Below are 24,931 nucleotides of genomic sequence, written 5' to 3' on the forward strand. Positions count from 1 at the left end.
AAAGAGCAACAAACCATGTGTTATTTCATTAGATACTACTTTATTTTTACTACCTGAGACAGAAAGAGGTGCTTGTGAGATTTTCTGCTTCATTGGAGAAAGACAACTTTAGTCACAGTGCTCCTTAACATGGAAAAGGAAGGAAAAAAATTGTCCTGTTCGACCTCAGTCAGGAAAATGTGTTGGAAACAGACCTTCTCACACATCCCTGCAACAAGAAACAATACCAGAAGCGAGTTTGATTGGCAACTACAAAGTTCCATCTGTGCACTGTGTCAGACAGATCACAAGCTACAAGACCTCTGCTCCCTCAAAAAGGAAGGAAGGTCAAAACTGTCAAACAGGCAGCACAAGAGGAAAGAGCAAAGAAGTCAACTGACAGTGCTAAGAAGTCAGTGAAGAGAAGGTAGAAAGGTGGGAAGAGGATACAGGTAGGATACCAGATTTATTCTCTTTGTGTGTGTGTCCCTCTGTCTATGTCTGTGTCTCTCCCTCCCTCCCTCCCTCCCTCCCTCCCTCCCTCACATTATTTTTGCTTCAAATGTTTTTAATTACATTTAATGGATAGTATGAAGTACCCATTGGTACAATAGAATCACCTGCCAGGATAGTATTATTGCAGAAAAGCCTATTTATTTGAACTCCCTGTCACAATCCCTTTGTCAATCATGTAAAGCAATTCTTGTGGTCATCACTATTTGGTTAAGCCCATTTATGATCTCCCTAATTAATAGTAATTTTCAGTGACTATCATCATTGAAAGAAGTGCTGAGACTTCTCTCTTCCACAGTATCCATGGAGCTTCTCCGTCATCCAGGTCATGGTTGTCCTAAAGGCACTTGTTTGCAAGAGGCAACTGGACTTTCTTGTTTTTCTTTGAAGACTTTTCACTTCTCATCCAAGAAGCTTCTTCAGCTCTAACTGGATAGTGGGGAATGGAATAATTTATATTCCTTGCAGACAGCTGGTCATTTGCATTCTTTCAGAGAGTTCAATGAGGCCACCTGGAGGTCTATCTGTGCCCCCAGGGACGCCTGAGTAGTGCAAACGGGTGTGTAGCCTTCTTGTAACTGCTCTTAACTTCACTTCCACAGTATTGCAAACAGTGGTGTTTCTGGGGCCAGTTTATATATTTTGTTTATTTGTGTGTTTCAATAAAATAACAATTTCACCTCAATACATATGTAAATAGCAACCGGGTCAAAGAAAAAGTTTGCAAGCCTGAATCCTAACTTGAGGGAGACCAGATAATCTGCTTCCTCCAAGATTCTCTGGAAAAGCCATGAACTACCTTCTCAACCTCCTTTCCTAAATGGTAAATGGTAATTGATAGTTTCCAATTTTCCAAGGCCCACCCTAAAGTATTCTCAAACAAATCAGTGAAGCTCTGGGCTGAGGCTTTAATTCAACTTGTGTTTTGGATATAAGCAAGCAGAATTCCACATGATCTGACATCAACCAGAAAACAAGGCCCTCTTATTATACTGCTGCTTTTTGAAATACCCATCCCCAAAACAATAACTGCATTGACTTCATTAGTGTTAAAATGCTAAAAGACTTCTATTCACTTCATATTCAATTTTTCCAACACATTAAATGTGCCACTGATACATTAGCTATAAGGTAATAACATTTCTAGTACTTAACATTGTGTTTAATGTGCATTTGACATTCTAAATGATTAAACAAAGCTTTTAAGCCAGTTTTATTTAATGGTTAGGGCAATAGATTAGAAACCAGGAAAATATAAGTTCTAATACTGCCATAGGCTGTAAATCTGGCTGGGTATCTTTGGGCCAATCTCTTTCTCTCCACCCAACTCACTCCACAGGGCTGTTATGGGGGGGTGGGGGAGAGGAGAAAAAAGTATTAGATATATTGACTGCCTGGGTTATTTAAAAAAAAACAGGCAGGATTTTAAAAATCTAAATTATTTTCTCTCAGATATTACTAGCAATAGTTCCCCAGAAAAAAAAAAGAGAATTGTTTTATCTTATAAAATAATTCTGAAAATTACACTTTTTGGAATTTTTAAAAAGGGGGGATTTGTGGTTGATTCAGGTGGGGGGGACATTTCTGTGAACTGCCTTTCCCAGACATAGATGCAATTTTCCCTTTCATCTATATCTCTTCGAATCCTACTGCTTCTTCCTTTGCCTCCTCTACCCTTTTGGTCAAAAACCAAAGCATCGTTTACCTTTTAATCGTTTGCACTAGGAGCCCTCCAGTGGAAAATACAATAGTACTCTGTAGTACTTAGCACTGCTAATTTAGTATAAGTTATTTTATATTCCTTATTTATTTTCAATGAGAAAACAATCATTACATAAAGCAATAATGCAATCAAGCATCCATTTTGACTTTTATTTTCATCTGAGCAGCAAGTGGAGAGGGGAAAAAGAGACACATTCAAGCAGCCACACTTCTTATTTGTAGCCGTGTAATGAGATGCTCTTCAGAACTATGCAGAAATAATTCCCACCCTGTTCAGTGGGACTAATTTCCAAGTAAGGGTGTATACCTTACAATTTGTCTTTCCAGTGGCAAATATTTGTGCTAAATCCAATCAAATAGGGTTACTCAGTTTTCGTCCGCTGGGCACTGCACAGATATGTCAGACCTTTGGTGCCAAAACTCCCCATCTGACATAGCCAACCAGGGACAGAAAATGAGTTGATGTCAGATTGAAGTCCCTGAAACTGAGGCCTACCACACAAAGAATGACTGTCAAAGTAAAATGTCCTACAAAGCATTCATATAAGTTTCCCCAACCCAGGACTTTCCAGAGTTTTCATGCTCATTGAATATTCTGGGCATTGTAATGCCACAGACTTGGAAAGCTACCCAAGTCCTGAAAACATTAATGGTTAAATATCCAGCCAAAGGAGATGTCCTCCATTTTGTCCTCAAGCCCCCATCTGGCTAACATAGCTTTATAATGAAATACTGTCCAGATTTCTGAGTGTCTCTTTAAAAAACAATTGACTGTTTCCAAAACTGCCTTTCAAATGTTTTTGTCTTGTGGTCTTGTAGATTGTCATTGTCTTTCTTACTTTGGTCCATCAGCAGACTCAACAGCCTAAATTTATGTTAATTTCAGCACTCGGCTTCAATCCAGTTCCTTTCTATTTATGCTCAATAGAGTCTGTAGTTCATATACCCCTTCATATGTTTCTATGGTGAAATTGGAAAAGCACATCATCATTGATTCTATATTATCACAGGCATATGTTCTTGAAAATAAAGATTAGTTGGAAAAAATATTGCAATTGAAAAACCAGTCTTTTTGATGCTGGAAAACGTAATTTCATACACCTGTAGGCCTGGATACACTTTCTGCTATAATCTTTGTCGCTGATACCAAGAATGTTACAAAGTTAGTATATCTTTCTTTTTGCCACATTGTTTTATTTTCCAACAATCTGTATAGTCCTTTGCCTATTCACATATCTAGTAGCCCTATATGCATCACTTAATGATACATGTATCACTTAATAAGATATAGTTTTCCTATGTTCATTATTTACCTTATAATGACTGAAGGAAAGGAAAAGGCTTTTTCATAGGCACTTACAACCTGATGTATTTGCTGCTATGATAAACTTGACCCTCTTTATGATAGCATTCATGCAGTTTCCTAAACTAAGGAAGTTTTATTTTGTGGCTGAAGAGAGTATAAGTGGATCCAACTCTTGGGCCTGGAGGGTTAATCAATTAGCAAATGTTTAATTTAAGGAGGGACTAAAGTACCCAGAGAAGAGAAATCGTTGAGACTGAGATAAATTTATATGTGTTTGGCAGGGGGTGAGGTGGGCGGGAGAGCAAGTGTGTGAGAGAAAGAATATATATGCATAGGATATACATTTTTTTTCTGTTTTATTGACCCTGCAACTCCTTGTATCACGGTGGAGCTGGGGCATGACTAAACAGAATTCAAACATTTACCGGCTGGGTGCCCTTCCTGACGTCTATGTGGAGTTCACAGCAGACAATAACTCATTGCCAACAGAGAGAGAAATATCTGGCACTACCTAGGATCAAACTCAGCCTCCTGGTTGAAAAGTGAGATCTCCACCTGTAGGCCACTGCACTGGTCCGTATAGGCTATATCACCGTGATGGCGAACCTATGGCACACGTGCCACAGGTGGCACATGGAGCCATTTCTGAGGGCACGCGAGGCATTGCCGTGTCAGCTCCAATGTGCATGTGCATGCTTGCTAGCTGATTTTTGGACTTGGTTTTGGGCTGTTTTTCACCCTCCGGAGGCTTCCCTGAAGCCTCTGGAGAGCGAAAAACAGCCCAACCTGCAAACCGGAAGTTCAGGAATGGCACAGGGGAGGCATTAAATTATGGGGGAGGGCACACAAGTGTGTGCGAGAGTGTACATGTGCATGCTTTTGGAACCCAAGGCAAAAAAGATTCACCATCACTGCTATACCGTATACTGTAGGATATATCATATATAATATTTTGTATTTGCTTAGTGGCAATTCTAAACGGAACTCCCCTTAAATACTGTAAAGTCCAAAAATTAATTTGTAAGTGAGCATTTCCTGTGTGTGTCTGCTGATCCCACCAAGTTTTGTTGTCCCTTTCTTACAATTATTGCTTTTAAAGTCAAAGAAGTAGTGTTAAGTGCTTTCTCTTCAGGAGTGGGGCAAATTCAACTATACCCTCACCACCTGAAGCTCACAGCTTCAGACTGTTACAAAAACCTTTCAGGTGGGAACTAAAGCACAGTCGTGACATCTGTGGAGTAGATAGCTAGCCAGCGAGCCTACAAAACTGATGCCTCCTACCAGCAACTTGAAACAAGCTATACAAGTTCATTAAAAAGAAAACCTATTATGTACCCACTTTTACTTTTATATGATTAAAAAGAAACTGCCAGAGTTAATCAATAAGCATCTGAAATGGTTTGTTCTGCAGGTTAGCAAATTCAACAGAAATGGGAAAGGTGGAAGAATGAAAGGGTTAAAAAGTTTTATGAGTTAGATACTTGCACTGACATTGAGATGCAAGTACCAAAGGTTGGTATTTGTGTTACAAAGTCCCAATTAATTTCATCTTCAAGTATCTGTGCGTCACTTTGTGTTATATCAAACGTCTAAGGAAATTTATATTTTTAAATTGGGATCCATTTGGGCATGGATGAAATCATCCATTTTTCCTTGCTATAATATTTACAGGTCATATATCTGAAAGTGTTTTTAAAGTCTTCATAAAATTTCCTATACATTTTTGTATATAATTGTCTAAGTGAATATGTATTGTGTTGCATCATTTGTTTTTAATTGGGGAACAGCAGCACAGCATTTGGAGAATGTTAAAACAGATGATTATAAAGTGGTTCACATGTAAGTCAGAGAAATATAAATAATTGGATTGCACAGAAATATTAAATCAAATCTAACTTGCCTTTATTCCAGGTTGTTATTTAGTCCTTTCTTCATTAAAAAATATTTAATGTAGTTTGCATTCAAAGTAATCCCAATACAAAATAAATTATCAGCATACATGTTAGTCTTTTGCCCTAGGAGCTTCCTACCTTTTCCTTCTATTGGTATTCTCCCTGAGCTGGCACCAGACTCCAATGGGTTCTCTTGAATATGGCTGTGGATATCCCCCTTGCCCCACAGGATGACTGATTCCCTTCCCATCAGGGGTGGGTTCCTGCCAGTTCTAACCTCTTCTATAGAAGAGGTTCCACAAATCTACCGTGCTGTTTAGAACCGGTTCCAGCTCCTTCCCCCTGCCCGTCCACACATCATCAAGATGAAGAGCGAGAGGAGGAATTCTGGGACTTGAAGTCCACAAGTCTTAAAGCTGTCAACTTTGAACACCCCTGGGTTTTTTTTCTAAAGGCTTAGGGGTGCAAGGGTCTTGTAACTTGACAGCTTTAAGACTTGCATGCTTCAAATGCCAGAGTTCCTGAACCAACATTTTGATTGATAAGCAAGAGAGTTGCTAAGTGAGTTTCACCACATTTTACAAGTTGGCCACACCCACCCAGTCACATGGCCGGCAAACCACTCCCACCCAGTCACATGGCTAACAAGCCACTCCCACAAAGCAGGCCACACCTACAGAAGAGGTTCTACATTTTTTTGAAACCCACCATTGCTTCCCATGATACATGTCAATGGCTCAGTAGGAAAGCCATCCTCCCTATCTATACTCAAACACTAAAATACTAAAATATTGCCTTGAGTTCCAGGCATTGCATCAGAGGAAGGACATTGATAAACTGGTAACTGTCCAGTGAAAAGCAACTAAGATGATAAGGGACCTGGAAGGAGGGAAAAATTTTATGAGGAATAATTGAAAGTGTTGTGGAAGTTCATTGTGGAGAAAAGATAATTGCGGAGACATGACAACTGCTTCCCAGTTATTTAGGTGACTTTGTAGAAAATGGAGAGAATTGTTCACAGTTGTTCAAGGAGAGAGGGCAAGAAACAATGGGCTTCAAATATAAGGAAATAAATTTCAATAGGATATCAGGAAAAATTCCTAACGCTAAGAGCTGTTCAGAGAGTGAGAGGCAATGCTGTTCTTCACTGGATGGGTCAACTGGATTGAATAACCCTGGGTTGAGGATGCTGCAGAGTCAATTCCTGCACTAGGTATGAGTTAGGCTAGATAAATCACCAAAAATCTTTGGAATCATTATATTCGATGACTGAATGCTTCCAGCAGCAGTTCTGCTGCCAATCAAGATGGTGTCTATCATGAGGAAGAATCCACTCAAGTTAACACCATAGTCAATGACTCATGCCGTAGAACATGGCTTTTGGCAGCCCACCACTTTAAATAAAGACAAGTGATGTGTCACTCTCCAAGAATCTGGAATTGCAGAGTAACACAATTTTTAGCTGCTATAGTGCATGTCCAAAGAACATATCACTGTGAACAGGATTTTTTTTTTGTCCTTAGGGAAATATGCAAAATGACAGGTTAGGCCTCTCTCTTATTTTCTTTACAAGGAGCAAGAGATACATAGGACCTCCTGTGTTGCAAATTGATATAAAATAACTTGACAAGTATTTGTTCATTTTCAGCTTTCTTGATTTAAAAAAAAAACTCTTTACGAATGACTCACTGAAATGTGGCATCACAGAATCCAGTGTTATTGTCTCCTGCTAGAATCACAGTCTGTTCAATTTGATAGACACGTGACTACTTTTCTTCTTGGCTGCCAATCAAGTAATCTTATTCCTACAACGAAAATACTTCATGGCATGCCTGTTGTTGTGAAACGAATCTCTATCTATCTATCTATCTATCTATCTATCTATCTATCTATCTATCTATCTATCTATCATCTATTTATCTATGTATCTATCTCTATTTCATCTATCTACACATGCCCATATACAGTATACATACATAACTAATAGTTCTCAAACATTATTTGTTGAATTGTAATGCCGATTATGGCATTATTTCAAGTTAAGCTCAAAGTACCGTAATTGTCCAAAAAAAAACAAAAAAAAAACCAGGCTTCAAATCAGTGCAAAAACAATTAAAAAGTATAGTGTAATATATGCTGCTAAACCATGTGTGAAATCATTTTGTTTTTAAATGAAAGCACAGTAAAAATGACAGAGGCATCTGGCTGAATCTTGTATAGTCTGAAACTTTCCTAAATGCTTTTTTCTTCCTGATCAACTTTTTCTCTCTTAAGTCTTCATTTCACAATGTGTAATTTAGCAAAAGTGGGGGAGGAGTTCTTGTTTTAGGGGAGGTAACAGGTCTATAAAGATGCATCATGTGGCAATAAGGCTACAAGTGCTAGACTTGCCAAGAAAATCTGCTTGTTGATCATTAATCTTCAGGATTTTAGTGGATCTGGTTCTACAGTATATGGAAACCTTGCAGTTCAAGAGAACATATGGTGTCTAGTATTATTTATTTCCCTCCCCAATCATAATCATATATCTCATTTTAACTCATCAGAGCCTTTTCAGAAAAAGATACTCAATAAGCTTCAGAAGAAATTGAAACTAGGTTATATTCAACAGATTATCCATCACACCATCATAACTTTCTGCTTAGAGTCATGAAATCAAAAAGCTATAGAATCTATTCCTATAGATATGCCATGTGAACCAGTTGTATGGATAGAGATGAATCATACATTTGGCGCAGTGGTGGGTTTCAAAAGTTTTTAGAACCTCTTCTGTAGGTGTGGACTGCTTTGTGGGAGTGGTTTGCCAGCCGTGTGACCAGGTGGGAGTGGCGTGCTGGCCATGTGACTGGGTGGGAGTGGTTTGCCAGCCATGTGACTGGGTGGGTGTAGCCAACTTGTAAAATGTGGTGAAACTCACTTAACAGCACTCTTGCTTAGCAACCAAAATGTTGACTCAGAAACTCTGGCATTTGAAGCATGCAAGTCTTAAAGCTGTAAAGTTACACGAACCTTGCACCCCTAACCCTTTAGAGGAAAAAAAAACCAGGGGTGTTCAAACTTGACAGCTTTAAGACTTGTGGACTTCAACTTCCAGAATTCCTCCTTCAGTCATGTTGGCTCAGGAACTCTGGCACTGAAGCATGCAAGTCTTAAAGCGGTCAAGTTACACCCCTAACCCTTTAGAAAAAAACCCCAGGGGTGTCACTGGGTTTTTTTGTTTGCCAGCTGTGCTTAAACTCTAAGGCATACGGTAGACTGATCTGACTCTTATCACTAAGCTCACTACGCATGTCCACATTCTTTTCCTCATTCTTTTTTTTTCTTTTTTGTTTGCCTGCCAAGAAGGTAGACAGGAACGCTGCCTAAACGTAATCATTAGCTAGTAAGTTTTGTTTTCATTTTCTTTACAATAATATGTGTTTCTTAGAATATATCTCAGGTTTATTTTTCTTAATTTTGAAGTATACTTCAAGAAAAAACCACGGTTCATCCCTCATTAAATACAATTACCTAATTACAATTAGGGAGCTGGAACCGGTTCTAAACGGCACTGTAGATTTGTGGAACCTCTTCTATAGAAGAGGTTAGAACTGGCAGGAACCCACCCCTGACTTGGCGGGACTTTTTTATTCAACCACAAGCTCTTCTGTCTTCTGTCTGTCACCCCACTTACTTCTCTTTCTAGAACAGATCCTTTAGATCCTTATGGCGGGCTACGAATTTCTGTATATCCCATGTCTACCCCATAATAGGAGTTTTGAATTGCATGCCAATCCTTCTTTCTCCCATTACCTTCAATCTAGGACATGCAATATATTTTACATATAGTCAATATACATTCTCAATAACATCCATTATTGGGCTATCTTTTCTACTAACTATACGATAATTTAGGATAATTTTTTCACAATGAAACAATTCCAGTACAGAAAACTGCCAGTGCTTAATTTCAATTGACTCGGGGAACATAAGCTGCAAAACTCCAAGGAAGTAACATGAATGTTCTTATTTAATATTTCTCTCAAGCCCCGAATACTGCTATGAATTAAGATCATTTCATTTTCCATTTAGGGAAATTCTACCCTGTATCAAGGGATGGTGTTTTGGTTCCCTCAATTCTCATCCTGTGCACAATCTGTCTTGCACTCTGGCACTGTTTAAATCCAACAGCATTTGAACTTCCTTCCTCCCACACTTCCTCTCGTACACTCTGAGTACTTTGGAACTCTGGCTCTCATGAGAAATCATTACATTTTAGAACAATCAGCAGTTTGTGTCATCTACTGCACAGCGCAATAACTTCAAAATATGCTTTGCTTTTAGATAATAACTGAACCTATTAAAAAGGCAGTTGGAGATCTCAAGATGCTTCTAACTAAAAATGTAACTGCCACCTTCATATTAAAGAAGTCCACTTAAGAAACAGTCAAAAATCTTCAGAGTGGCCTCATGTCCCAACTCTCTCCTACTTTGGCTACCATATCCTAATTAATTACTATCATATGTTATAATAATTAGCACCAGTGTTTTTACATCTTTTAATATGGAGGATAGATAGCAAATGGTTATTTTTCAGATGGAGTCAAGCATGAATTTGAGACTGGGCTTTTAGGAGTTTGGGGACAGGTTGTTTGTTTTATTTTTGTTTTAGGGATTGTACTAGGGGTGGGTTCCTGCCAGCTCTAACCTCTTCTATAGAAGAGGTTCCACAAATCTACCCTAAGTGCCCTTTAGAACCAGTTCCAGCTCCCTCACCCTGCCCATCTGCACATCATCAAGATGAAGACCGAGAGGAGGGATTCTGGGAGTTGAAGTCCACAAGTCTTAAAGCTATCAAGTTTGTACACCCCTGGGGTTTTTTTTTCTAAAAGGTTAGGGGTGCAAGGGTCTTGTAACTTTACAGCTTTAAGTCTTCCATGCTTCAATGCCAGAGTTTCTGAGCCAACCTGACTGGAGGAGGAATTCTGGAAGTTGAAGTCCACCAGTCTTAAAACTGTCAAGTTTGAACACCCCTGAGGTTTTTTTTTCCCTAAAGGGTCAGGGGTGCAAGGGTGTTGTAACTTGACAGCTTTAAGACTTGCGAGAGTTTCTGAGCCAACATTTTGGTTGCTGAGTAAGAGCATTGTTAAGTGAGGTTCACCACATTTTACAAGTTGGCCACATCCACCCAGTCACATGACTGCCAAGCCACATCCACTAGGTCACATGGCTGGCAAGCCACTCCCACCCGGTCACATGGCCAGCAAGCCACTCCCACAAAGCAGGCCACACCTACAGAAGAGGTTCTAAAAAATTTTGAAACCCACCATTGTACTGTACTATGATGGGAAACAGTCAATTCAGTTTTCAGAGGAGGATTCTTAAAGCAACATAAAAGTAGATAAGGCCTGCTAGATGCCCACCTCTTGTCTAAAGCAAGCAGAACACTATTCCAGGCACAAACTATTCCAGGAGCATCTTCCCAGTCACACAATGCCCCCCTCCCTATGGCATAAGAGATTCTGCACATTTCCTTCTTCATTGTGCAGCAGTGTCAAGGCTGCCAACTGCTTATAACATATCTAGAAAGTAATAGCCATGTCTGTATATTTAGACACAGAGTTAAGTAAGTAATTCTGCAATCAGTGATATATTTTAAAAAAAGAATGAAACTCTGCTCAGCAGTCTCACTTAGAAAATAAGATGACTCACTCTAAACTTTGTTTTACATTTTTGAATCGTCGTGAGATAAATAAATGATGGAGTACATAAATCCCAATGGTCAATATAGCCAATTTCAAATTCTGCCAAGCCGAGAGTGCACATAGGTAATGAATCATTCACCCGTATCTCACATAAAACTGCATATTACGGAGATCACAGGAGCTGAATTACATTGCAATCCTCTCTGAATATGCAGGTTTGAGAATGTTTGACAAGTAGATTATGTTCTTTTCTGAAGAACACAATCTCCTCTTTTTCTCTTCTTCACCTTTGCAACAGAACTGCACTAGGTAAGCATGCCTAGGGAAAGGAACATGGGTTGTTATTATTATGAAGTTATTAAAGAAAATACCAAAAAGTTTCTGCAACAATGTACTGTAGATAGGACTTCATATACCTTCCAAACCTCGATTTCACAGCGAAGTTTGAATTAGTGGAACTCCATTCTTTAACTCAGCGGCACACAAACCTTGGTAAAGCATATGTGCTTTTCTGCCATTATTCATAAGACCTTTTCTTTAGTTTGTGAAAGTTTTAAAACTTGACCTCCTACATATCTGAACCCTGCATCTCCATCTGAATATATCAGTAGGAATAAAATGTGCTTAATGGATTCAAAGCTCTATATCAGGGATGGCGAACCTTTTAGGCACCGAGGGCCCAAACTGCACATGAGCACATGCCCAAGTTGAAAGGTGTGTGGGCACGCGCAAACATGTGCATGCACGGGCATGTGCAAATGTGCACACGTGTGGACATGCATGCGAAGCAGAGACCCCAAGACCAGCTGGTTGGCAGGGGGTGGGGGTTCCCAACACCAGCAGTTCGACAAGAGGTAAGGTCTTTTTCTTTTGTGAGCTTCTGTTTCATCATTTGCAGGGGCAATGGCGTGCGTGCCAGCAGAGAGGGCTCTGTGTGCCACCTCGGGCACGCGTGCAATAGGTTCGCCATCACGGCTCTATATTATCTTGTCCATTTTCACTACTGTTTAGCCATACCTTGCACGTTTGTTCCCCTGTGTGCATGGGATATGTTTGTCTAGGCACATATACTCATACACAGTACTTTCCAAGCTATTTGATAAGGTGATGAACTGACTTGCAGTCTACAAAAGCAAACAACAATCAAATGCCACAATCAAAGTAGCAGGCCAGGTAGACTATGTCATTTCTTTTAAAGATCATGATATTATGTTGACATTCCAACCATGCTGAGAGAAGGCTCTAAAAGGCAAACCTGCCTCCACAAGCATTTGGGATGGTGGCTCATGTCTTCATCCCCGTTATGATTCTCCTTAAGCAGAGAATGCATTTTCACTGGAACCTCTGCACTTTTGATGAGTATACCGTAACTATTTTTTCGTATTTACAGCAGATTTGAGCCATATGCGCTTTGTTGGAAAGTAAGGTGAAAAATGGAGCCATCTCCTTAGAGGTTGAATAACGAATCAAAGTAGCTAGTCAAGGCTTGAAAAGCCTGTTAATTAATTTACACCCCACAGCCATGGATGTCCTGGAGTTTTGGGTTTCTTTTTAAACCAAACAGTTACACAGAATCTTTATATATGTGGTCATGAAGCTAAGACAAGCCTGAAATAATACCCATCTTTTTTTTTTAAAAAAAAAAGAGGACCTTCTATACACTTCAAAAAGCGTCTCCAGGTATTATGAATAAATTTATGTACAGGTGTGTCTGGACTCATTAGGTGAGTGGCAGAGTTTGAATGTGAAGAACAGGGGGGAAAAAACAAATCCATGTATTCCTGCATTCCTTTTCTCACAATGGCTAACCATGTGCATTCTAAATTTCTTCATGCATTTTTGGACCTGTTTTTGAAACCAGCATTCATAGGGGAGGTTCATTCATCTTGGAACTAGGATACCTTTGCCACCTCTAATCATTGGCAGCAGTGGTGGGATTCCCAAAAAAATTACTACTAGTGCTGTGGGCGTGGCTTGGTGGCCATGGCAGGGGAAGGTTACTGCAAAATCCCCATTCCCTCCCAATCAGCTGGGTCTCGGGAGGCAAAGAATAGATGGGGGTGGGGCCAATCAGAGGTGGTATTTACCGGTTCTCCAAACTACTCAAAATTTCTGCTACCGGTTCTCCAGAACTGGTCAAAACCTGCTGAATACCACCTCTGATTGGCAGTCTTATTTTTCCCTTTGCTTTTTAAAAGAGCATATTGGGGGCCATCATAAGGCTTTCTGAAGATGGATTCCACAGTGGTCATTTGGTTAAGCCTCATCAAATTTCTTTTAAAGTAAAAGGTGAAGATTTCCCTGTCCAGTTGTGTCTAATTCTAGGGTGTGGTGTTCATCTCCATTTCTTGGCTGAGGAAGCCAGCGTGGTCTAAAGAAATTTCCCTTGAGAATGTGGCCAGCATGGCTCTGCGCTAAGGCATCCAGAACTCTGTTATCTTTCCACCAAACTGGTACCTATTAACCTACTCACATTTGCATGCTTTCAAACTGCTAGGTGAAGAGGAGCTAAAACAGGAATGGGAGTTCACCCCATTGTGCGGTGCTCGGGTATCAAACCTAGGCGGTCAGCTCTTTCCAGCTGAAAAGTTCAGGGTCTTTAACCATTGAACCATCACAACCACCACCACCCCTTTAAAGTATTACATTGTTTTAGCCTCTCTTTGTACTGTTTCATTTCCCCTTTCCTAAGTGATGGAAAATGTAGAAGAAGATAAAGAAAGGGAACTCATTTTTGATCTGGAGCACACGTCTTGATTTATGAGTCTTCTTCACCCATTTCCCATATTAATCTTCATTTTTAATACTTTGAGGATGTTCCACAGATCCTTGTAAAGCTCTTACTGAAAAACTTTTTGGACTCCACTTTTTCCAGCCCAGAACTTTAAGAGCTGCCCCAGTCACTTGAATATGCCACAATAGTATTAGCTTGGCATCATGCCAAGGCATTGTTGGAAATCAAAATCAAAGTTAGTCTGTGCTGCTCGGAGCATCACCACTAAGGCTGCTGGTGCAGCAGTCTACCTGCACCAGGAAGAATAGAGCTTGCAAAAGCAATTGATAGGGAGAGACCTCCATATAGAACTTTTCCAGAATTCATTCACATTTGGAACTGGCGATATCCTCACTCACATCATCAACTAACCTACATCTTCATGATGCCACAATTCTGTATATTGAGAGCAGATTTTAGAGAAAGTGTAGAGAACCAAGTGGCATGTTGAACACTGAAAAGGGGGAAAGAAGCTAAATGCACTTCTTCTCATGAAAAAAGAGCAACAGAAAAGGGAAAAGAAGATAAAATGGAGAACAAAACAGAAGGGGGAGGCACCATAAAGAATTAATAGGGAATCTACTCAATCCAGAGAAAGCTGGACCAGTGGCTCATTCAACAGGAAGCACAAAATCCTCTGTTTCAACTTTATTGTACAAAGAGACTGTAATCCACAGGTCTATTCAATGTACACGCCTGCGCGCACGCACACACACACACACACACACACACAGCCACAATCTTCTACCAGCCTAGTTTAAAACTGGAACACAGCCCAGCTGCCCTGAACATGCAGAATGAGTTTGCCTTTGCTTCCTAGCATCTACTTTATCTCCATTCACCCAGTAAAGCAGAAATAGTTTTGCTGTGCTGGCTGCCTTTAGTGGCATCTGCAAGTACAAGCAAATGCAAGTCCCTCGCAGGAATTGGGGGCATTTGCTTGTCTCTTCCATGAAGAGAAATGGGATCTCTCCCTCTCTCTCTCTCTCTCCCTTTTGTGCTGCTCCACAGACATCTGCACAGTCACAAAATCAATAGGTTTTCTTAATCCACCCGAATATTGGCAATGCGGGATGCAGTATTTCCCCCTTCAAAGAAACAAAAATTTCACAAAAAGAGGATTTTATATAATCAAATGGTTTCTGTCTTCTCCTTTGAAAAATAAGAATTCTTTCAATCAGATGTTTATCTTCCCTGTGCATCTGGATAGGAGGTTCCTAAATTGATAGGAAAGAATGTCTTTGCTAACTAGTTGCTTTAGAAATACCTCCCACTGTTTCGGGCCATTAACCTAAACTCAACAGCTTGATGAATTAATGCTTATAGAGGCACAGTTGGCAGCTCTAATTAAATAATTATGGATATGCAGCTGTAAAGAAGCTGGAATGTCCCATTAGAAAACCAGATGTCAGTTCTATTGGTCCTCGGAGTTTTTGAAATTTGATGTTAAAGGGCTTTCACCATTCTATACATTTTCAAAACAAAATTTTAGGATGTCCAAGAGGGGATTAAAAATATTCATATCAAAGATGCATCTCAGCAAAAATCAAATATTATGCAGCAGTGTGTATGATGTATCCAGGTACAATTGCTTGAACAAATGTACCACTTCCTAGTGTTGCTTTGGATGCATTGGCAAGATAGGAGGTGATATTTTGGTTATTTACATTCATGAACCCATGGAAGGGATGAGAGAGAGAATCTCATATGGAACAAGAGGCGTTGAGACTTGGGCGGCGTTCAGATTTAATAAATAAATATAATAAAAGATAATGTTTTTCCCTAGGAAATGATAGCATTTTTAACAGCAAGATCTCTGTGCAGTGACCTCTTAATTCTACCACAGGCGCTTCATCAGCACTTCACCAGCATCATTCTGTCACAAAAATTCATCCAGGTTAATGGATTTCACGCACACCCTCCCTGGTTCAGGAGATTTAACATCTGACTCAGGGCAGGACAAAACATTCCCCTGGACAAAATGGGTATGCAATTTGGGAGGCTGTCAGGAAATTTAACAAGGGTACTTCCTAAGGAGAACAGGGTTCAAGAGGTGCCTGTTTCATAAAATCTCAAATTGGGATGTTTTGATTCATGGGACTCTTGACTTAACTTTGGCCTGGGGCCTGGATATGGACTTTGTTATGTCTTTACATTTCCTGATCCAGCCAGCTTCTCCTGCTTTGCATCAGAGTCCTGTCCAAAGAGTAGGTTCTTGTGACAACCACTGATTTCATAGGAGCCAAATTTCTGAGTGTCTACATATTATATAAAGAAGAATCAATCCATTTGGATCCACTGATCAGAGTAAAACCTAGTTGTCTCTAGCATGCTAAATTTCTTTAAATATGAACTAAATTGATCCTCTGAACCTCTTGTGGAAGCTGGATACGGGAAGTGCAGCCTGTGATTCCCTGGTTCAGAGCATCCTTCTGGATTGCCTCCAAGGGTTTGAGGTTAAGGGCACTGCTCTACAATGATCCTGCTCCTTCTTAAGTAGAGTAGGCAGTTCTAGTCTGGACTAATAGGGGACAACAGATTGATCCCTTAGATCAGGGGTGTCCAAACTTTTTCCGAGGAGGGCCAGATTTGGTGAGGTGAAAATGTGTGGGACCGATCATTCAGCCTGACATTCTTTGAACCCTTAACATTAAATGCGAATTAGCTACCATATTTTTCGGAGTATAAGACGCACCAAGATTTTGAAGAGGCAAATTAAAAAAAAAGTTTTTGCACTCTCCCATGAAAATGGGCCTATTTTTTAAAGGGCATGAATAGCCTTTAAGAGGCTTCTAGAGTGCTCCTGGGGGCTGGGGGGGGGAAGTTGAGCAAAAAATGGCCCGTTCTTTGCTCATTTATGCCCTCCACAGCCCCCAGGAGCACTCTGAAAACCTCCTAAAGGCTATGCACAGCCATTTTGGTGAAGGGGGCAGAGTTTTGGGAGGCAAAAAATGCTGTATTCAGTGTATAAGATGCACCCAGATTTTTAGCCTCTTTTTTGAGGGGAAAAAGATGCATCTTTATACTTCGAAAAATACAGTATTTTATGAAAGACTAAACAAATAACTCCAGTGGGGAGAAGAGGCTGTGGGCCGCTTGAAATTTGAAAAAGGGCCACATTTGGCCCCCGGGCCGCACTTTGGACATGCCTGCCTTAGATGCTCCCTTGTGAGGTACCATGTTATACAGTATATCTTATGGGTACTGTTCAGTTCAAAATAAGACTACAAGAACAGTATGGAAAATAAAAGAAAATATAGCAAATATTATCAGTTGAGTTAAAAGGTACATTAAGATAGGGGTCCCCAACCCCCAGTTCGTGGACTGGTATCGGTCCATGGACCGCTGAGAACCAGGCTATCCAAGCAGTTGGAGAATGCTGAAAGCTCCATTTGCACCTGTGTATGATTAGGTTGCATCCTGGAAACCATCCCCTCTCCCTGGCTCCCACTGCCACTGCCACCTGCTGTTGCCACCACTGTCAGTGATGAGAAAGGGATACAGTGATTAATACATAAAATGGCCAACCTGAACCTGTCTTATGTTTAAGAAGTATGAAGTACTAAGACAGCACTTAAACCAGAATGTCAATGTTCAACCCACCCTGAAAATTGGAATGGCCTCATCCTCATATTAAGGTTATATATAAATATGAGTGCATAGTGTCCACCCACAATTTCTCAATAAATAAAGCATGATAAGAGCGTTTAGCTCCTGAGTCCTGACAAACATCGAGTTCATTTGGAATTGGAATGCTGAGTCAGCAAACCTTTGCACCACAAAGAGAATTATTGGTACACAGAAACCGATCTGAGGCTTACAATGTTTTAATCCTTCTTAACAAATAAACAAGCAGCAGCCCCTTATATTCCGCTCTGATCTACCAGGATGAGCAGCCTACAGCACTTTCTATGACCCTCAAATCCCATTCCGGTTATTAATTTATTGACCGTTTGATAAATGTGATGTATGGGCCACTCAACTCAAAGCAACTCTGGGTGCATATGAGATATAAAAAGAATTCAAAACAATAGAAATAAGGGAAATGGATAACTAGACAAGTAACACATTAATAAAATTGTCACAGCAGCACACGTTGCCTGGCACCTGGGGGAACAGCTAAGTCTTCCAAAACAGCAGGGCTGGGACAACTCAAACTTCTTCGGGGATAGTATTCCAGAGGGGAGATCAGATAGAATACAGCTATGCCACCTAAGTTCTATCAGATAACACTGATTTAAAGATGGAATCTGGAGCATATGCACTTTGTCAGATCTTATTGGATGGGCAGAATGAATGGAAGACTGGTTGTCCCTCAGATAAGTAGGTCCTATACCAAGAAGGGTTTTATAGATCACAACCAGCACCTTTAATTGCACTTGGCAGCTGACTAGGAAGCGATTGCCCACATGGATAATAGTTCTGCCCACACCACTGTCCTGGATTAGCTGTAGCTTCCAAATGGCATCCTAACATTGCACATTGTAATAATCCACATAAAAGTTGATGAAGATGTGAGTGACCATTGGATTGTATTCCCTGTCCAGGAAAGGATGTAACTGTCACACCAAATGTATTTCAGCAGTCCCTACCCCACCCCAGCAACAGCACTTACCTGCTCTTTAAGTAGAGGGTTTGAGTCTAAAACAATCCCAAATTCCATACGGTATCTGAAGGGGCACCACCCCATTTAGAATTAAAAATAGTAACAGCTTGATATACAGAACACAAAACATAAAGTGACTTGGACTTTCCAGGGTGGAGTTTAAATCTGCTTCTTCTCATCCAGATCCCCCCCCCAAAAAATAGCACCCCAAGGAACAAGATATTGATAGCATATTGATGATAGAAACATCAAGTCTTATGGCACCCACACATAAGAGGCCTCAGTTGCAACCACTCCTTCCAGTCAATGCCAACATCAACTAGAACCAGGTGTGAAAAAAGAAGAAACCCAATACTGTGTCTCCCACTCCTGATCTCATATTATGTCCAAAAGGATACCATGATCAATAGTATTCAAAGTTGTGAAAGATAAAGGAGAACCACCACTATATCACAGTTCTCATAGAAGTCATCAATAAACATAATCAATACTGATTCTATACTATGACCCAAGTCTGAGATCTCACTGAAAAGTTTCCCAACAATTATGATTGTTATAAAATGTTATAAAATGTTCCTTGTCCCATGAATGATTGAGTGCTTAGAGAATTAGGCTGGGATTAGGGAGACCCAGATTTACCATGGAACTCTATGAACTACTAAAACTTAGTCCCTATATCTCAACCAACCTTACAGTACATATTATTATTGTACAGATAAATTGTGAGGCCATCCCATACAGTATATGCTACCTTAAGAGCCATAGAGGAAAAGAGGGATATAAGAGTAAGGAAAAAGAAAAATGAAGAAAAGTCTTAAATCCAAGTATGACTACGTCCTTGCATTGATGACTTGGAGGGAGATAGATCAGTCAGAGAAAGCCCATCCATTCATGACACCAAGTGACAAGTTGCAACACTAGCACCATCAATCATCAAGAATGATGTGAATTATAGTACCAAATATCCAAAAGCCCATGCCTATACCATGTTTGTTTGTGTGAGCGAGGAGTGCAAAAACTGATCAAAACAATTATTTGTTCTACAAATCACATATTTCAGATAATGGGGAAAGAGAAGAACTACTTTTAAGACAAAAAGGTCATTATGACATTTATTAGTAAGTAAATCTTATGTATATAAGTATTGTTCTTTATCTCAGGGAAGCTTTTGTTTTTGTATAAAACAAAACAAGCTCAGTTTTGTTTTATACAAAAACATAAATATAATCTATAGAAATATGCCTGGGTGACATGCTGTGAATGAAATATTTCCTTTAAGAGAGTTCCATAAATGAAGTGCTACTACAGTATCTACTCCCCGCCACTAGACTTTTGGATCACAAGCAGCTGTCTCTTAGTTGATGTACTGGTATTGGAAGAAGTGATTTTTCAGATATTTGGGTTCTGAGCCATTTTAGGATTTGGAGTCAACATTTGAAACTCACCTGCAACCAATGTACTATCGCTATGGATGCCTTAATTGAAATGGCCATCTCTTGTGCCCATGTATAATACAATATACATACTTAACAACCCTGCAGCTAATACCACCATCACTACCATGCTATGAGAGGATTCCCCTGGTATGAGTTCCTAAACTGTTAAAACTCCTATACGTCATTAAAATCTTGAAATCTTTTTTTAAAATAATATCACTGAGTTTTAATGTCGCTCTACCAGTTTAGCATCAAAATGTTCTGGTCAAAAAGTGCTCCACATAAGGGCATCAGCTGCAACTTTGCAATCATTTTCTAGGACCCATTGCATGCAGATCCCTTGATGTATTGTGAGTAACCTAAATGGAAAATTACCAAAATATGGGATTATTGAGGACACTCCTGTTCAGGATTCAGGGAAATCAGAGCTGACCAAATGGACTTTGGACCACTGATGCTATTATGCATGACAGAGATGAATCCAATGTGCATCAAAGCTAGGGGACTTTTTTGTTTTTGAGGGACAGGAGTGTACATCATTCAGAGTCATAGACTTATGCAAATCATGGACCTATGAGCCAGCAGTGCAATCTATTTCCATTTAATAGGATTCCATGTTAATCGGCATTGAGATATTGTTCCGACACCAATACTTCATCTTCTGAATCTGATAATAAGATTTAGAGTCATCACCATACTTAGAGGTCCCTGATGACCAGTGTTTCATATAGATAATGAAACTTCAATATTAAAAAAAAATAAGAAAAAAGAAAATACTAAAATTTAAACAACAACCCAAAAAGAAAATGAGAACCTAATTAACAGCATGAATATAATTGATTTTAACTACAACATTGGCAATCTCTAATGCTTTCTCAGTTTCCCAATACAAGTACAAAAAAGGAATCCAGCTCTTCTCAAACAAGCAAAACCATCAACAATCAACCGTGTACAATCATATATAGCTAACATTCTGTTTTTGCCCTTGTACAATCATATATAGTTAACATCGTTTTTTGTTCATTACTTTCAAAAACAGGGTGGATCAGAAGATTTTAGCAAAAAAAAGAGAGTTTTAAATAAATTAACATTATAGCACATTAAGTATTTTAATATAAAACATGCCATAAAGTTTCCTAACATAAGCATCCCTATAAATTACATTTCCAATTAAGTCACTAATTCAAGTATTAGCTTTTGTTACTGGACCGTAATAAGAGCAACATTACAATCTCTGCATTACTTTTCAAAATTACTATAAGCACTCATGTAAATGCAGAGTAACAGGGAAAAGCAATTCAATTTCATATTGGCGTCCACAGAAACTGAAAATCTGATTTTGATGAGGATCAAATCTATGCAAGTACTTGTACAGGAGTTGAATACAACTATATTGTTGTCAGAAAAAAATAGCAGAATGTTCAGAAATAGCAAAACATTATATCAGATACTAAAACTGATGAGACCCCTTAAGAAGTCAGCAAAATAGCAATGATCCTTATGTCAGAATTATTATTGGAATGTCATTCTTCAGAAACCAGTTAATATTTTTTAAATGCTTATTTTTTTTAAAAAAAAAGGATCCTATTGGAAAAGGGATGGAATGAGTAGATTTTATGTCCTTCCTCTGCATGAAAGCAAGTTAAATTGTTGACAGATGATTTTGCTGACTGGGCGTGATTATTCCAAACACCCACATTAAATCACATTTGACAATTTGCTGTAATTAAATCAGCAGTCCCTTTTTGTGAGCCATGATTGAACTAAGTGAATTCTCACATAACACATCAATCCAATTAATAGTTAACATAAAAGAGATAGTAGTGTCTCTATATTTGTCTTTGAATGTATGTTGGACATAAGGAGGATCCAGAAATTCTGGCAGTCTGTGCTGCCACCTAGCCAAGACCATACCCCTGAATTTACAGTCAATCTGTGCTGAAAAGTCTTGTCCTAAACTTATCCCTCTTGGACCCTGTTTTCCTAGGATAAAACTCAAATTAAAAGCACAGACGGTGAGTCTGGTATGAACTAGAAAGGGGGGCTCTCAAAAGAAACAGACTTCAAGCAAACTGAATCAATATGAGACATCGTTTGTACTTACGATAAAAGACATATTCTGTGTAGCTGGACCACACTTTATCATCAGTGTACTGATTGACAAAAGAAGCCGTCACAGAGGAATTGCAGGTTACCATGTGGAATCCACATTCTGACAACATATCAAAAGCCCGTTCCAGGTGCCTGAACTTCAGGTAGAACCTAGAAGTGTATCTATCAGGAGCTCGGTCTGGGTCTCTGCTTTCATTCAAACTTTCTCCAAAAACTTCTTTGACTAGAGCAATCCTGCCACAAACCAAAATCCTCGGGACTCTTCTGAATTTGGCATCTGCTTGGGTCTCTCTGCCCATGGGGCATGAACCTCTGTAGCCAATGGTAATGAAGCCCCACTTTCTATCCGAGGCCATGAGAGATGAAGGGGCGCATATTCTTGTGTCACTGCTTTGGGAAACCTCCTCATAGTCACTATGGCAATAATCGTCAGGGCTTTGCTTGATCTCATCGGGCGTCAGAAGTTTGACCAAATCTGGGAGCTGAAAGTACTCGGCTTCCCTCTTGAGCCTTCCTCGCTCTGGAAAATGGTCGGGCAGGACCACTTGCTTGTCCCTGAGAAAGTCCAGAATGTAACGGAATAGGAAGCCATCTCGATCAATGAAAATCCTTCCTTTGGAATCTTTGGCCAGGTCATTGGCTGTCTCTTTTTTGGAGGTGAACATTTTCCAAAGCAGGGATTGAGGAAGGCCTGTTAACGTGGAGAGGCAAGTGAAGTAAACCTGGCCCCCCACATTCAGTTCTATCACCTCTGGGAAAGGATGTGCAGCAATTGCTTGTTCTCTAGGAGGGAGGTAAGTCCTGCAGTTTCCACTCAAGGCCATGGTACTTTCAAACCAACTAACCAAAAGTTATGGCAGAGCTCCCACTGTCACTCAGGGTCTCAACAAGGCGCCGAGATCCGTTCCCCCAAGGATCTCCTAACATTTAAGGAGCCTGGGATCTGTGGGATGGGAGGGAGAGAAAAATGGAAAGGAAGATGTGGAATTGGGGTGGTTTTTTTTTTCAGTTTTTCTAGAAAGGATGATCATAAGAAAACTGGTGGATGAAGAAAGTTCAGGTCACAAGATGCAATCAAATAATCTTCCACTAAAGCCCAAAACAGTATGATCAACCCAAGATCCCTGTTATTCACAAGCCTGTTGAATAAGAAGAAAAATAGAAAATCATTATCCCCCTAGGCATGGAGAAAAAGATTGAGAGAACAAAAAAAAACATTTGAGTTACAAAAGCTCCACAAGTCACCCCTTTAAGGGAACATTTGCTTATTGCATCCTCTCTTTTTTCCTCCCCTTTTTGGATTTCTTTGCCTGTCAGAAAAGGCATTAACTGATTCCCTGCACATTTCACGTTGCCCACGATTCTCATTTAAAGGAGATGAGACTCTCCTTACCTTGGTTACGCTGCTGCATGCAGTTCTTCTGAGAGGAAGCAGCAACATTTTCGAAGCAGCTCCAGAAGCAACATCATGGTTGTGGTAGGTTGCAACTAGAGAAGCAGCAAATCCAAAGAGGGAAAGGCTCAGAGAAGATAAGCCGAGTCCATTTGGCAAGATCCAGGCAGAAGTTAAGAGTTAAACCCACACATGCAAAAGTTAACCAGGAATAGGCACCGAAGAGAAATAGAGCCGTGTAGCAAGAGACGAGACAGAACAGGCAAAACAACGTAAATCCCAAAGTCAGGATCCTTTAGGAGGGGAGGGAATTTGGTTTTGATGACTTGCAGAATGCCCAGATGCTGAGGACTCCCCAGGCATCTTTCAGGGACTCCATCCCAGAGCAGTCCCTTTCTCCATCACTCTCCACAGAGAGCCTCTCATGTCCTCAGCTAGGCTGAGAGTACAAACCTGCAGCAGGTTTGAAAAGGCTGCCCAGGGAAGCTGCTCCTGGTGCTTTCACTACCTAAGCTGCCGCTCTAGTTGCTGAGCTGGGTGGTTCCACAGTTCCCAGTGCAGTTCAGATGCTGTTGTTTCAGCAGTGCAGGGAAGAAACCATCCAGGGAAATGGCTATTACATCATCTTAAAGGAATAGGGCTTTGAGAAAGCAGACCTGGAGTGGGTGGGACTCATTCGTTCGCTTCTCGCTTCTCCATTTTTTTTTAACCGGCTGCAAAAGGAGAAGTACAGCAGCACGAGAGTGCCTCAGACAGCTCTCCGTCAACCAACAGTGATTCCCCAGGAAAGCTTACACTGCTCGATCTGCTGGATGAAAAATCTTCAAACTCCGCAGCTTGTCTCTGGCAGTGGCAGCAGCAGTTGCTGGCTGTGGCCGTTCATTTAACTTTCGTCCTTGTCCTAAACCCAGAATTTGTTTGACTAACTTGCTAAAGGCTGTCCGTCTAACAAGTTTGCTATTGTCCTTAAGAGCAATGCAGAATAAAACTGAGCTAAGGTGAAGATGAGTTTTGTTTTACACACACACACACACACTGGGGGAGCAGGGAGAGGGAATTCTAGCTTTTACAGATAGAACCAACCCTGTGATCTGTCAAAGCAATGTAGCATGGGGGGAAAGATTGTGAGAATAAAAGAAAAGAGTCATTGTGAAGTCAAAAAAGGAGCCAAATTATGCCTTTGCAGTAAAATATCCCATTCATGTTTACTGCAAAGAAACTTATACACAGCACAATTTTACCCAGGAATACAGTAAACCCCATTGAGTTCAGGGAGGCTTACTCCCAGGAAAGAGCATTGAAGACTGAGTAATATAAAAACAGTTAATTAGTGCTACTACTCAACCCAGACTTTTCACTCCAGGCACAAATAACCAGGCTCAAATTATCCGACTTCAGACACATTATGCAAAATACCCCAGCTCTCTGGAGAAGACTCTAATGCTGGGAAAGATGAAAGGCAAGAGACAGAGGACCAGGTTGGGGACTTGATGGCATATAATCAATCAGGACAAT

The 24,931-nt window shown here is 40.1% G+C and overlaps 1 protein-coding gene across 2 annotated transcripts in view; it reads right to left on the reverse strand.

The window, feature by feature from the left end:
* Positions 1–24,007, reverse strand: part of KCTD16 (potassium channel tetramerization domain containing 16) — a 204,439-nt gene extending 180,432 nt beyond the window's left edge. Inside the window, exons 1-2 of one of the 2 annotated variants that reach the window (XM_081936144.1) lie at positions 23,417–24,007; positions 22,016–23,162 (exon numbers count right to left, since the gene is read on the reverse strand). In XM_081936144.1, coding sequence (XP_081792270.1) covers positions 22,016–22,847 — 832 coding nt within the window. In that variant the 5' untranslated portion in view covers positions 22,848–23,162; positions 23,417–24,007. The remainder of the gene's footprint in view (positions 1–22,015; positions 23,163–23,416) is intronic. The other variant, XM_081936145.1, reaches the window with a different exon arrangement.
* Positions 24,008–24,931: the final 924 nt, after the last annotated feature.

Source organism: Natrix helvetica, assembly GCF_964273705.1.
Source record: "Natrix helvetica genome assembly, chromosome: 1".
NCBI lineage: Eukaryota > Metazoa > Chordata > Lepidosauria > Squamata > Natricidae > Natrix > Natrix helvetica.